Source organism: Chelonoidis abingdonii, chromosome 2 (genome assembly GCF_003597395.2).
Source record: "Chelonoidis abingdonii isolate Lonesome George chromosome 2, CheloAbing_2.0, whole genome shotgun sequence".
Lineage (NCBI taxonomy): Eukaryota > Metazoa > Chordata > Testudines > Testudinidae > Chelonoidis > Chelonoidis abingdonii.
The window spans coordinates 20,603,975-20,615,413 of record NC_133770.1 but is presented as its reverse complement, the minus strand read 5'-3'; the positions used below and the strand labels follow the sequence as shown (position 1 = coordinate 20,615,413).

Sequence of the window (11,439 nt, the reverse complement as noted above, 5' to 3'; positions counted from 1 at the left end):
AGGCTCAATGGGGTTTGGTGCAATTGGGAGAAGCGAGAAGCAGCTGGGCGGATAACCACGAACACCACCCAAAGTGTCACAGCACTTACTCCTGCGATCACACGTTCTGCTGCGACTCCCCGGGAGGGAGCTGCTGATAGGCTAAGGGTTCTTGTGCAACGGGGAAAGCAGAAGCACTGCAGCGGGGGGAGGTGCACTAAAACATATGCCTAACTTTTCAACAGGATTTATCTCCAGATAGATCTGTTCCGGCACCTGGGAAGAGCGGGAGGGTCTGCTTCCAGCAATGTGATTTCCCAGGGCCCTACGCAGTTGCCTGTGTGCAGCAAGGGTCCCCCACCAACTCACGGCAGTGGCGGGACGCGTTAGCCCAGAGGGGGGGGGGGGGGGGGGGGGGGGGGGGGGGGGGGGCTGACTGGAAAGACCACGGTAGCTCCCCTATTAAAACATCCACAAGCAATTGCCCCGCTCGGCAGAAAACTTTTACAGAGATACAGAGGCCGATACCGGGCACGTATAGACCAAATCATGGGCTATCCACTCTAGCATGCACCACGCACCAGGCAGCCATAACCCCCCGCGCCTTTAAAAACTTTTAAAAGCTGCTTACCGGGATCACCTCGTCTGCTTCTTCTTCACCAACACAGTCCAGCCGCTGCGACTGGCTGATTCCTCTGGCCTGAGAAGAGCTCCTGGCTGCATGCACTCCGGGGACTCTGGGGTTTAGCTTCCCACCAGTCCTGCACATCTCTGGTACCTCCACAGCCTCCCGCCACCTCTCCCTGGCTCTGAAACTGTCCCATGTGTGGTTCTCAGAATTTTGCAGTGGGCATCACCCCCAAGTATCCTATCCAGCCATGTAAAAACGGTCAGGTTGTGGGGCAGCACCTGAGCGCGGTCCCTCACGGCTTGCAATAGGCACCTCCGCAGCTCTTTATTTAACCCTGCACTGCAGCGCGTCGTTCATGCCCTCTTTGCAGTCATGGACTTGGATATCTCCCTTAGATTACAAATTTCTATCTCTTGACGGCTGGAGCGCAGCGTTAATCCTGCACAGCCCCGCCCAAAATGGACGATGCCGGTCTGCAAGCCGCCAATTGCTCCATGCTGGGGCTCGTTGGGGACGTGGAGGTAGGTCCATGATTGGATTGATTGATTGGACTCCATGCTGGCTGAGCAAACCAGGAAGGAGAATTTTAAACATTCCTGGGCAGTTAAAGGGTGAGTCACCTGAGCTCCAGCAGCGGAGTGTTGTGAAACGATGAGGAGAGTGCGCCGAAAGGTATCTGGGTACCTCCTATAACCCCTGGAGGCAATAACAGCGCTTTTGATGTCCCACCTGATGATCGCGCTGCATCAACCAGGGGCAGCGCTACACCCTCAATCAGAAACAGGTGTACAAGCCAGCGCTGTAAACAGCCAGGGAGTTGCAGCGCTGGCTGGGCTTTCCAAGTGTGTACACAGAGTGAGTTGCAGCGCTGTAACCCCTTCACCAGCACTGCCACTCTCCAGTGTAGCCAAGCCCCTAGTCAGTTGCTGAATCTCATATCTGTGGCTAGAAATCCAGGAGTGGGAATCTCTCGGGATTACTTCCAGAAACATACAATTGCAGTTTGTTTTTAGCAGCTATCATCTCCCTTTTATCTTTTACACCAAGTATATAATTGCATGTGCAGTAAAATTACTGTTTAAAACAAAATGAACGTTCATACGGTATTTACACACAGAGTTTATGGGTAATATGTATTTCAAGATGAAAGTTAATACATATTCTGATTTTATTCTTACAAGAGAGCATTAGATTTCATTCAAATTGATTTTGTGATAAGGAACTTCATGTAAACTAATTCTGTATCTTACCGGCAGACCTATTTTATATTGACCTTGGAGCAGAGACCACCTTTTTGTTCTGTGTCTGAACAGCACCTAGCACTGTGGGGTCCTAGTCTGTGAGTAGTGCCCTTAGGCACACTATAATAAAAACATATTACAATATAGTGATAATTTAAGTGTCTCCAAAAGATGAACTTCAAAACAAAAAACAAAGAAACCTCTAATTTTGTAGGGACTGGACACAAGCACAGTGAGAGTGACATTTTGTAGAACACCACAGCTGGGCTACCTGTCAGGATTCAAAAGTATTTCTGTCCCAAATCACAAACTAATTACCATGGACAGAATTATATGCATCCCCAAATGGGGGTGTGAAAGGATTATGCAGAGAAAAATAAATAACTGTAATCCAAAACTTATTCTCCATCAACATGATGGAGATGTCTCCATCAACATGAAGCATTCAGTTGCTTCAGTGAATGAGAGCTTGAAGCTGAGGATTCAGGTATCAGACTAACAGAGGTCAAAGCACAATACATCTGTTATTCAGTCACACACATTAAACCACTAAAAATGTGGAAGGCTTAGTATTAATATTCCATGCCACGCTGGAGAGCCAGATTTAACTTCTGCTTTGTCTGTCTGCTTTGTCACTACGCTACAGTCATTCTGCTAAACAGCAGAACCTCCAGATGCTATAGGAGCCACATTGATGACCACAAGCAAGTTCCACCCAGAAGATTACAACCAGGAAGTAGGGAAATGATTATGGGAGAGGAAAGGCAGGGGAAATGTAACAGAAATGAATACTCCAGCTTTGTTCAGGAATGGGGAGGATCTCCATTCCCAGGGAGAGAAAGGCTGGTAGAGGGCAGGACAATCAAAACAGTGTTTTCTTTACCTAAGAGGTGGATCTCACTTACCAACACTTTCGATTGCACTGCATTTTCAAGCTGATAATGAAGATCAAATACTGTTGACATTTTTGTCAATAGAAAGAACATAAACAGCTAAGATCACAGCCATATAACACCACACACCATGAATTTATTGATTCTCCTTTGAATAAAGGAACAAAGCTCATTAGTAAATTGCTTTTACTGAAAAGCTGCAGGCAGGCAGTCCTCAAATTATAAATGTGAGGCAGTCTGAAGTTTCTCTTTCAAAATATAGGCTACAGAGCAAGTACGGTCAGCTTTAAGGTAGGTCAAAATTTGGGCGTACATAGGCTGACATCATCTGCTTTAAATCAATGACTAAAAAGAATCTCCAAGGATTTGAGTTGATGGAAAAAGTAGATAATAAAGTATATACAGGGTACATATACGCAAGCTCACTAATTATGTCTTTTCTAGTTATACAATTTGTCTCATTTTCCCAGTGGGTTCGAGCCGGTTAAATTTTTCGGCTGTTTCTGGAAAGGAGTCTAGGACATATTATGCCTAACAGCAAACCAACTCCTCTAAGGTCTCAAACTGTACACTCATGATGACTGATCTGATTTTGCTTAGCCTCTGATTCTTCTTTAGCTGTCCAGAAGAATCTCTGAAAGAATTACTACTGAGATTACTTCTGAAGTAATCTCATTTTCCCTCTATGAATTTATAACTTTGCAACAAAATGTTGAAGTAGGCTCATATTGCACATAAAATGGAATCTGTTAGCGTCAAAGTATTTACCCACAACTTCACCCTGGTGGTCCCAAAGAGAAAGGTTGCTTCATCAGGGTGAAGAGGACAGTTTCTGTTCTGACCTCCAGAACATTTAACAGTAAGAAGGAAAGCTGCAGAATTCAAGAGTTCAGCGTGCTGAAAGGTGTCAATTCAAACTGTAGAATGACTGAATTATGCGAGTTTGGAGACTGGCACTTTCACAGTCCCACTAAGGTCAAACTACCCAGTACATTTTAGCTTTCTGCTCCACAACATTTTTTTGTAATACTTGTCAGGATGTTAATTACATACAATGATCTGTTTTAAGTAATAACATGACGGACTGTGATTTCATCAGTTAATACACAGACCTTGGCTCTGGATAGTCAAAGTACAGCAGAGTACCAGAAGGTGGGTGTTTATAGGCCAACAAATGCACAAAATGAAGTATTACTAAATGGATCTATAAAACATTACTAAGACTTTAAAATGTTTATTAAATATTAATCTACCAAAGAAGATTATTCCAGTGTAGTTTATTTGATACAACTAGAGACTGAAAAGTTCTAAAATTGAGTGAGTATACAAACAAAAATGCCACTTTTTGAATCTCTTGGGGTTGAACTAGCTGATGGATTTGTACTCTGGAGAGGGAACCATGGGCTTATCTAACGAATTTCTCCAGAGGCACAACTGCAGCTGTGCCGTTGCAGCACTTTAATATAGCGTAGGGATTCCACCTTCCCAAGAGGCAGTAGCTAGGTCGACCAAAGAATTCTTCCGAATTAGCGCTGTCTACACCAGATCAGGTCAGCTTAACTACGTCCCTCAGGCGTGCAGATTTTCCACAGTCGGGAGCAATATAGCTGGGTCAACCAAGCATTTTAGCAGCCATGAGACCCAACATTCAGACATTCCACTTCAACGAGTATTCCAATAGATCCTATAAATTAAACTTTGAGATAAAAGTAATACCGCAGCAGATTCCTGGGGAGGCGGTAGACAACAAATCTCCTTACTGCCCCCACCAGGAATCTGTTGCAAGTTAATGCTGAAGAGTCAGTACAACCCCTTCCTACTGTAGCCAGTGAGCAAATACCTGTGGGTTTTTGGCATCAAGCCTCTGTCTAATTCTGTAAGAAGGGAACAAGGGACCTCACCTTTTCTCTTAATTCTTTCATCAGGAGAGAACTGCAAGGAGAAGCTTGTAGAATTTTCAGACCCATGCACAAGATGCTCCCACATAAGGCACCAGATGGGTCTGTCTTTTTGACTTTCAGTGACTCTTAGGCTTTTAAATGCTTACATTTCCTTTGAACATAGGACTTAGGCACTTTTGAAAATTTTACCATCTTTACCCCCAATATATTCATTTGGGCATGGAGGTGTCACATTACGGTTACAGTTACTAGGGATATACAGTAGAACTTCAGCATTACAAACGTCTTGGGAATGGAGATTGTTCGTAACTCTGAAAGGTTACAGTTGAACATTAACTTAATACTGCTTTGAAACTTTACTATGCAGAAGAAAAATGCTGCTTTTAACCACCTTATTTTAAATGAAACAAGTACAGAAAGTTTCCTTACCTTGTCAAATCATTATTTTTTTTTCAACTCCCCTCCTCTTTTTTTTTTTTTTTTTTTTTTTTTTTTTTTAATAGTTTACATCTAACAATACTTGCTTTTTTGGGTCTCTGCTGCCTGATTGCAAACTTCCGGTTCCAAATGAGGTGTGGGGTTGACTACTCAGTTCGTAACTCTGATGTTCATAACTCTGAGGTTCTACTGTATGTATAAAATCACAGATACCGTGCAGAATCATCATCATTCTCCAACCTAAAAACTCCAATTGGATAAACATTAAAGGAAATATCTCCTTCACACTTATCTGTTGCCTTCGGGTTTTCAGAAAAAAAATTAAATTCAATACTGTCATTAGAAAAAAGTGACCACAGATGCTAACAAAACTAGCGAAGGACAGTAAAACAGTTCTGCAACATACCATACATCCTAAAAACAAAGTGAGGATATTAAGAATTGTCGGCATTTAGCCAGCTTGCAGCCAATTGGCATTAATTCTTAGCCAGCAATTTGAACAATTCTAAATTTTTATAAATTCTGCAATAAGCAATTGTTTCAAGATTTCTGTAAGGTGCACGATATACCTCTTCTGATTCATTTGTAGGTGTTTGGGAATCAGCGACCTCCTCCAATTCCTCTTCAGCTACATATTCTTCCTGTTCTTCCATCTCTTGTTGTTCATTATATGAGTGTATATAATCTTCATCCTAAAACAATTAGAAAAGGAAGTTACAAGGAAGGACCACATGTAAAAGTTCAGAACTATATATGTATAGATTACAGCAATTGAAAAACAGGTTTCATCAAAATCCAGGCTATTGCTGTGATCTTCTATTACATGTGGTAGTTAATCTAGCAGGGTTTTTAGGACAGTTGTAGTCGCTTTAATGCTACTGACAATATTATATTAACAACATTATACAGCAACACAGATAACTAATATGGTGTGATCCAGGTGATGCCACAACAAATATCCCATTAATTTCAGTGGGATGAGGATCAGGCCTTTAGATTTTAAATTCTTTGGAAGCAAGTCTGGAATATTTGCTTGTCTGAAGTGCCATCTGCCCCATGACACTATACTGACAATAGCCTTCTTTATTTTAAAAAGAGGAAAATAGAATATTCCATTATTCTTAAAAATGTTATTCTACTAATTGTATACAGCTATTATTCATCTGTCTAGAAGGCCCAAACAAGGATCAAGCACCTATTATGCTAGAAGCTGAACAAACATGAATAAAAAAAAGAGCAAAAACTTTTCAGAATATTTCAGCTGATATTTTAAGCAGATTTTCTCTTACTAAATGCATGAAGTATAAACTGTGGTTATGGAATATATTTACTTGCAATTAAAATCTGTATATGCTCTTTTGTATGCTGCTTAAAAGATATCAAATTATGCATGTGACATTTTCTGAACTAACCTCCAATCTCTTTATTCAGATTTAGACAGTTCTCAGTTACAAAAAGGATGAATGAACAGAACATCAATCACTTTGGAATATTAGCACCTTAAAGATGTCTTTAGCAGGTCAATAATCTTTTCACCTTGGAAGGACTTTATCAGATCTTGTCTAAAGCCTGGATAAAAGCTTTTGCATTAAGTACTTTTAACAATTGGCAGTGTATCTCCACCACACAAAGCTGTTTTCTTCCTTAAGGATACAACCCTCAAGGTCATGGTTCTCAACTGCCTTCCAGCATGACAAAGGAGCATTACCTACCGCCAAACAAGCTGTCAACACAAACTTTGTCACAGCCTAGATAAAGAAACTGGCAGACAGTGATAATAGGTCTAATTCCCCTCCTTCCCTAGGGAAGTAAACAGATTTCAAATCAGTCTAAAAACCGATGCACGTGAAGCAATGTGATCTTTGGAGATACAATAGAAAGAAACTCACTGGAAATTCATCTAGAGGTTCATTGATTTGAAGGTCTAGCACTTCATCATTGTAAATTTCTTCCTCTCCCTGTTCTTCTCCATATTCTATTTGGTCTTCCGTCAGCTCAGCATCATTGCCTTCATACTGTCTTTCCCCTGTGTACTCTTGAGAGTATACTTCAGGTTCACCTGATTTGTCATAAGCCATTTCATCCTCCCCTTGGTCATATTCTGACTCATGTTCTATCGAATGATCATTAGCGTTCTCAGAGTAGTCATATGACGTAACCATGCCAGATGTAGCATTAAGACTAACTGTGACACCTTGAGAACTGCAATGGAAGGGGGAAAAAAATTCAGACCAAAGTTGAAAATATACCATTTAATTACATTTGTGAGGATTTAGTACAATGGAGCAGACAAATACATATACTCTAAGTTAGTGAACAAAAATGTAGCTCACACATCAACTTGACTGCATGCCATAAACTCATAATGCATACTGTACCACAGCTTATCACCAGCTGCAGATTATTTGACCAGGGGAATCAAACCAACCAGATGGTCTAATAGGTTAGGCTGTCAAAAGTCCTGCATGGTAACCAAGCAGACTGGATTCAATTTTAATTCCCAGACTAACAAAAATATACAAAATGACTTCAACTGCATCTGCTTTCTAATATCTCCAAGTAAGCTACTGAATCATTATTACTACTATATTAATATAGACAAGAAACAAGCAATTTGAATTAGATTGTTGTTTTTATTATGGTAGATTTAAGTTCCCATTCGGCGGGAAAAAAAATACAAATTATACAGTCAAGAACTGTCTTTTAAAGGTGACCTGTGGAGGTTTAAAACAAATTTTTATGTTAGTAACAGAATTTATGTGAACCTAAAAACAGTATTTAAGAAATTGTTTTTAGTTGGCTGTGATATCAACTGTTGCAAATTAAACATCAAATCTTAAATTCTAGCCTTAGTTCATAAGAAAGATCTGAATTTTCAAACAGTCAATCTCCAACTCGACATTTCGTGAGAAGGTAGGAAAACAAGTTGATTCATAAATATGATGTTTTAAACTGGATTACTGATTTGCTGAACATTTTGACTGAAAAATGTTTTTGGAGGGGTGTTTTACTTTTAAAAACTTTTTCCTTTACCATGTTACAATTCTACAAGTTAACTTAAAAGGGACCTATTTTTGCAAAATTTGGGACCAGAAGATCTAAACAGATTTGTATGCTGTTTGTACACCAAGTCGGCCCCAGACTGGAAGGGCTTTGAGTGGAAGTTGGAGGGAAAAGCAGCAAAAGCGTTCACCCCATGGGTAACAGTAATACAGCTACCAGAGAGGAAAAAGTAATAGGTCATATAAAAGGGCTTATGCACAGTTAAAACGCTGCAGTGCATGCTTCAGTGAAGACACTACATTAGAGGTGGCAACCTTTCAGAAGTGGTGTGCGGAGTCTTCATTTATTCACTCTAATTTAAGGTTTCGCATGCCAGTAATACATTTTAATGTTTTTAGATCTCTTTCTATATGTCTATAATATATAACTAAACTATTGTATGTAAAGTAAATAAGGTTTTTAAAATGTTTAAGAAGCTTCATTTAAAATTTATTTAGAATGCAGAGCCCACCGGACCAGTGGCCAGGACCTGGGCAGTGCGAGTGCTGCCTTCAGCACGCATGCCATAGGTTGCCTACCCCTGCACTACATACACAGACGGGAAGGGTTCTCCTATCGGCACAGGTATTCCACCTCCAGGAGAGGCAGTAAAATTCTCTCATCGATGTAACACTGCCTACACTAGGGGTTGGATCTAATTTTTCCTCACCCCACGCCGTCCGACCCTAATTTCCTAGTGTAGACCAGGCCTCAGTTTCCTACCCCTTGGGCAGCACTACTGCCTATTCTGAGTGCTCTCCTCTTTCCTTTCACCACCTGTGCAGTCATATAGCTATCCCCTGCTGCACAGCACAAGAAGGGAAAGGTAGCAGGGGAGAGAAATAAAGGACACACAACTGGTTATCTCCTACTTAATGGAAAATCCAGTTTCTCTTTTCATGGTTCTTTAGCTCAATTCTGCTGAGACAATAGCATCATGTGCCCAGATTGCTAGTCTGAGGATGGAGGGAGTTTGACCCTACCCCCATAACTGCAGTAGAGAAAGCTACCTCCTTTTCCTCCCTCCCCTGCCAATGTGGACTGCGGGTGGGAAAAAAAATCTTAGGACAGACACCACTTTGTCTCCTAGAGTGACCTTTCCAAGCTGTCAGATATACTGTATTGGACCATATGACCCCTTTAGCCTGTACCCTCAAACAGCTTATAGTGGTTAGGGACACCACCACCACTATAGAACATTCATGTGGCAGGGAGTGACTGTTCATCTCTAAAGCCTTGTACAAGTCTTTGTGCAAGTTTCAGTACTGCATGGTGCAAGAAGGGATGCAACAACACAGTCCTCGATTCAAATTTCATGCATTTGGAGCCACCCTCCACAGACTCAGAGGATGTTAAGGGGGATTCCTGGGGTTCTGCAGGAGACATGGCTTACGATGGTGATGCGGGGGCATGGACAAAGAGGACTTGTGCTGATATCAATGACTTAAAAACAAAAACCCGTTAACTGAAAGTTAAGATTGCATGGGTGAAATGCCTTATAGCTCAAACTAAATGACGGGCTGAAAAAATAATAAGCAATTTCAGGTCAAGCGATAATTTTAGGGATAGTTTTACAAATCAATGCAATTATAAGATTACAATTGCTTTCTCAGCCATAAATACAGTAGAAGCATGTTTGGTTTACACAAAAAATGTCATGGATATATCCAGATACAAGGGAAAGAATTTCAAAGCAAATAATGCAGATGCCACCTTACTCTGGAACATGGAAATTTTTGCAAGGATTGATTTTGATGAACAGGTTTTACTATATAGCATTACTGGTGCAATGACGACCTGAATATCTTGGATTCCTGATGCCTAATACTCCATTAAAAGTCAGTAAGAATACCTATTGTTTGCAGTGTAGTTGTGCTGCTCCCAGGATATCAGAGACACAAGGTGGGTGAGATAATATCTTTTATTAGACCAACTTCTGTTGGTGAAAGACAAGCTTCTGACGATATGTCTACATTGCTTACGTTACAGCACGGCCGTGGCATTGCTGTGACGTGGGCAGGGTAGTCGCGCTTTATCGTCAGGGGAAAGCTCTCCCTGCAATAAAAAATAACCACCCCGAATGAGGGGTGGTAGCTTTATCGCCGGGAGCACGGCTCCCAGCAATAAAGTGCTGTCTATACTGGCGCTCTTCAGTGCTCAAACTTCTGTCGCTCGGGGGGTGTTTTTTCACACCCCTGAATGACTAAAGTTTTAGCGCTCAAAGTAGCAGTGTAGAGACAGCCTGAGTTTGCAGAGCTCTTCTTCCAGTCCAAGAACAGTACTCAGAGTGTCAATAGCTAAATACAAGGTGCAACAGGTTGTTAAACATATGGAGTTAACACATGTTGCAAGAGACCATTCAAGGTGAACCGGACAGTTAACATCTTTGCAGTCATGGGACAAAGGAGGGCTAGTGGGTGACAGGAAACCCGCACAACACCATCAAACAATGACCCTGGGAGCTTAAATTCATAACTTTTTCTAGACTGAAAATCATGAACTCCTATTTGTCCTAGGAATGCAAAGGTATTAACTGTCCACCTCACCTTGAATTATCTCTTGCAGCATGTACTAACTCTTCATGCCTAACAATCTGTTTCATCTGGTATTTAGCTGTGACACTCCGGAGCCTGGTCTACACTACAGGGTGAGGTCGATGTAAACTGCCTTGTGGTCAACCTAGCTGTGGAAGCATCTTCACTTAAATTTGGCTCCTGGCAATGTAAGTGTCTCTCTATGCCCATTTAGTAACACCACCTCCCTGAGGGGTGTAAAACACATACCTAAAACTTGGTTCATCTTCATTGTCACTCTGTAGAAGATCATCATTCAGTTCTTCATCTGACAAGTCTGACTGATTCTAGATTATAATAAAACGAACAAATGTTCATGACTTTTTTAAAAACACAGTATCTCTTTGAAACAAAAGCGAAGCAAAAGGTTCTCTAAACACTACAATAAAAGAATATTGACAATAAGCAACATGTTGACAATGAAAAAGTCGGTTCAAATCTGATTGCTTTTTGAAAGAATTCTATAATTAGCTGATGAAAAGAATGCGGTAGAAGACACCATATCTAAATTTCAGTGAAGCATTTGATATAGTCTCATGAAAACCTGCAAAATTGATTCCAGTTGGTTTAGATTTCAACATTGCCACAGGGACTGAAAACTGGCTGACGGACAAACTAAAGGTAACGATCATCCAGCAATGTAATGAGCTGGGGGAGGGTTTAGTGGAGCATCAGAAGGGTTGGTATTAAAGTGCCTTCTTATAAACAACTTAATTAAATAATCTAGGAGCATGGCACAGG

General features: G+C 41.0%; 1 protein-coding gene across 7 annotated transcripts in view; it reads right to left on the bottom strand.

Annotated features, from left to right (window-relative positions):
• The window catches only part of RBM33 (RNA binding motif protein 33), a 185,594-nt gene that overhangs the window by 134,536 nt on the left and 39,619 nt on the right, over positions 1-11,439 (bottom strand). For all 7 annotated transcript variants that reach the window (XM_075062195.1, XM_075062196.1, XM_032775613.2 and 4 more), the window contains exons 4-6: positions 10,909-10,985; positions 6,973-7,285; positions 5,653-5,775 (exon numbers count right to left, since the gene is read on the bottom strand). In XM_075062195.1, the coding sequence (XP_074918296.1) occupies positions 5,653-5,775; positions 6,973-7,285; positions 10,909-10,985 (513 nt within the window). The remainder of the gene's footprint in view (positions 1-5,652; positions 5,776-6,972; positions 7,286-10,908; positions 10,986-11,439) is intronic.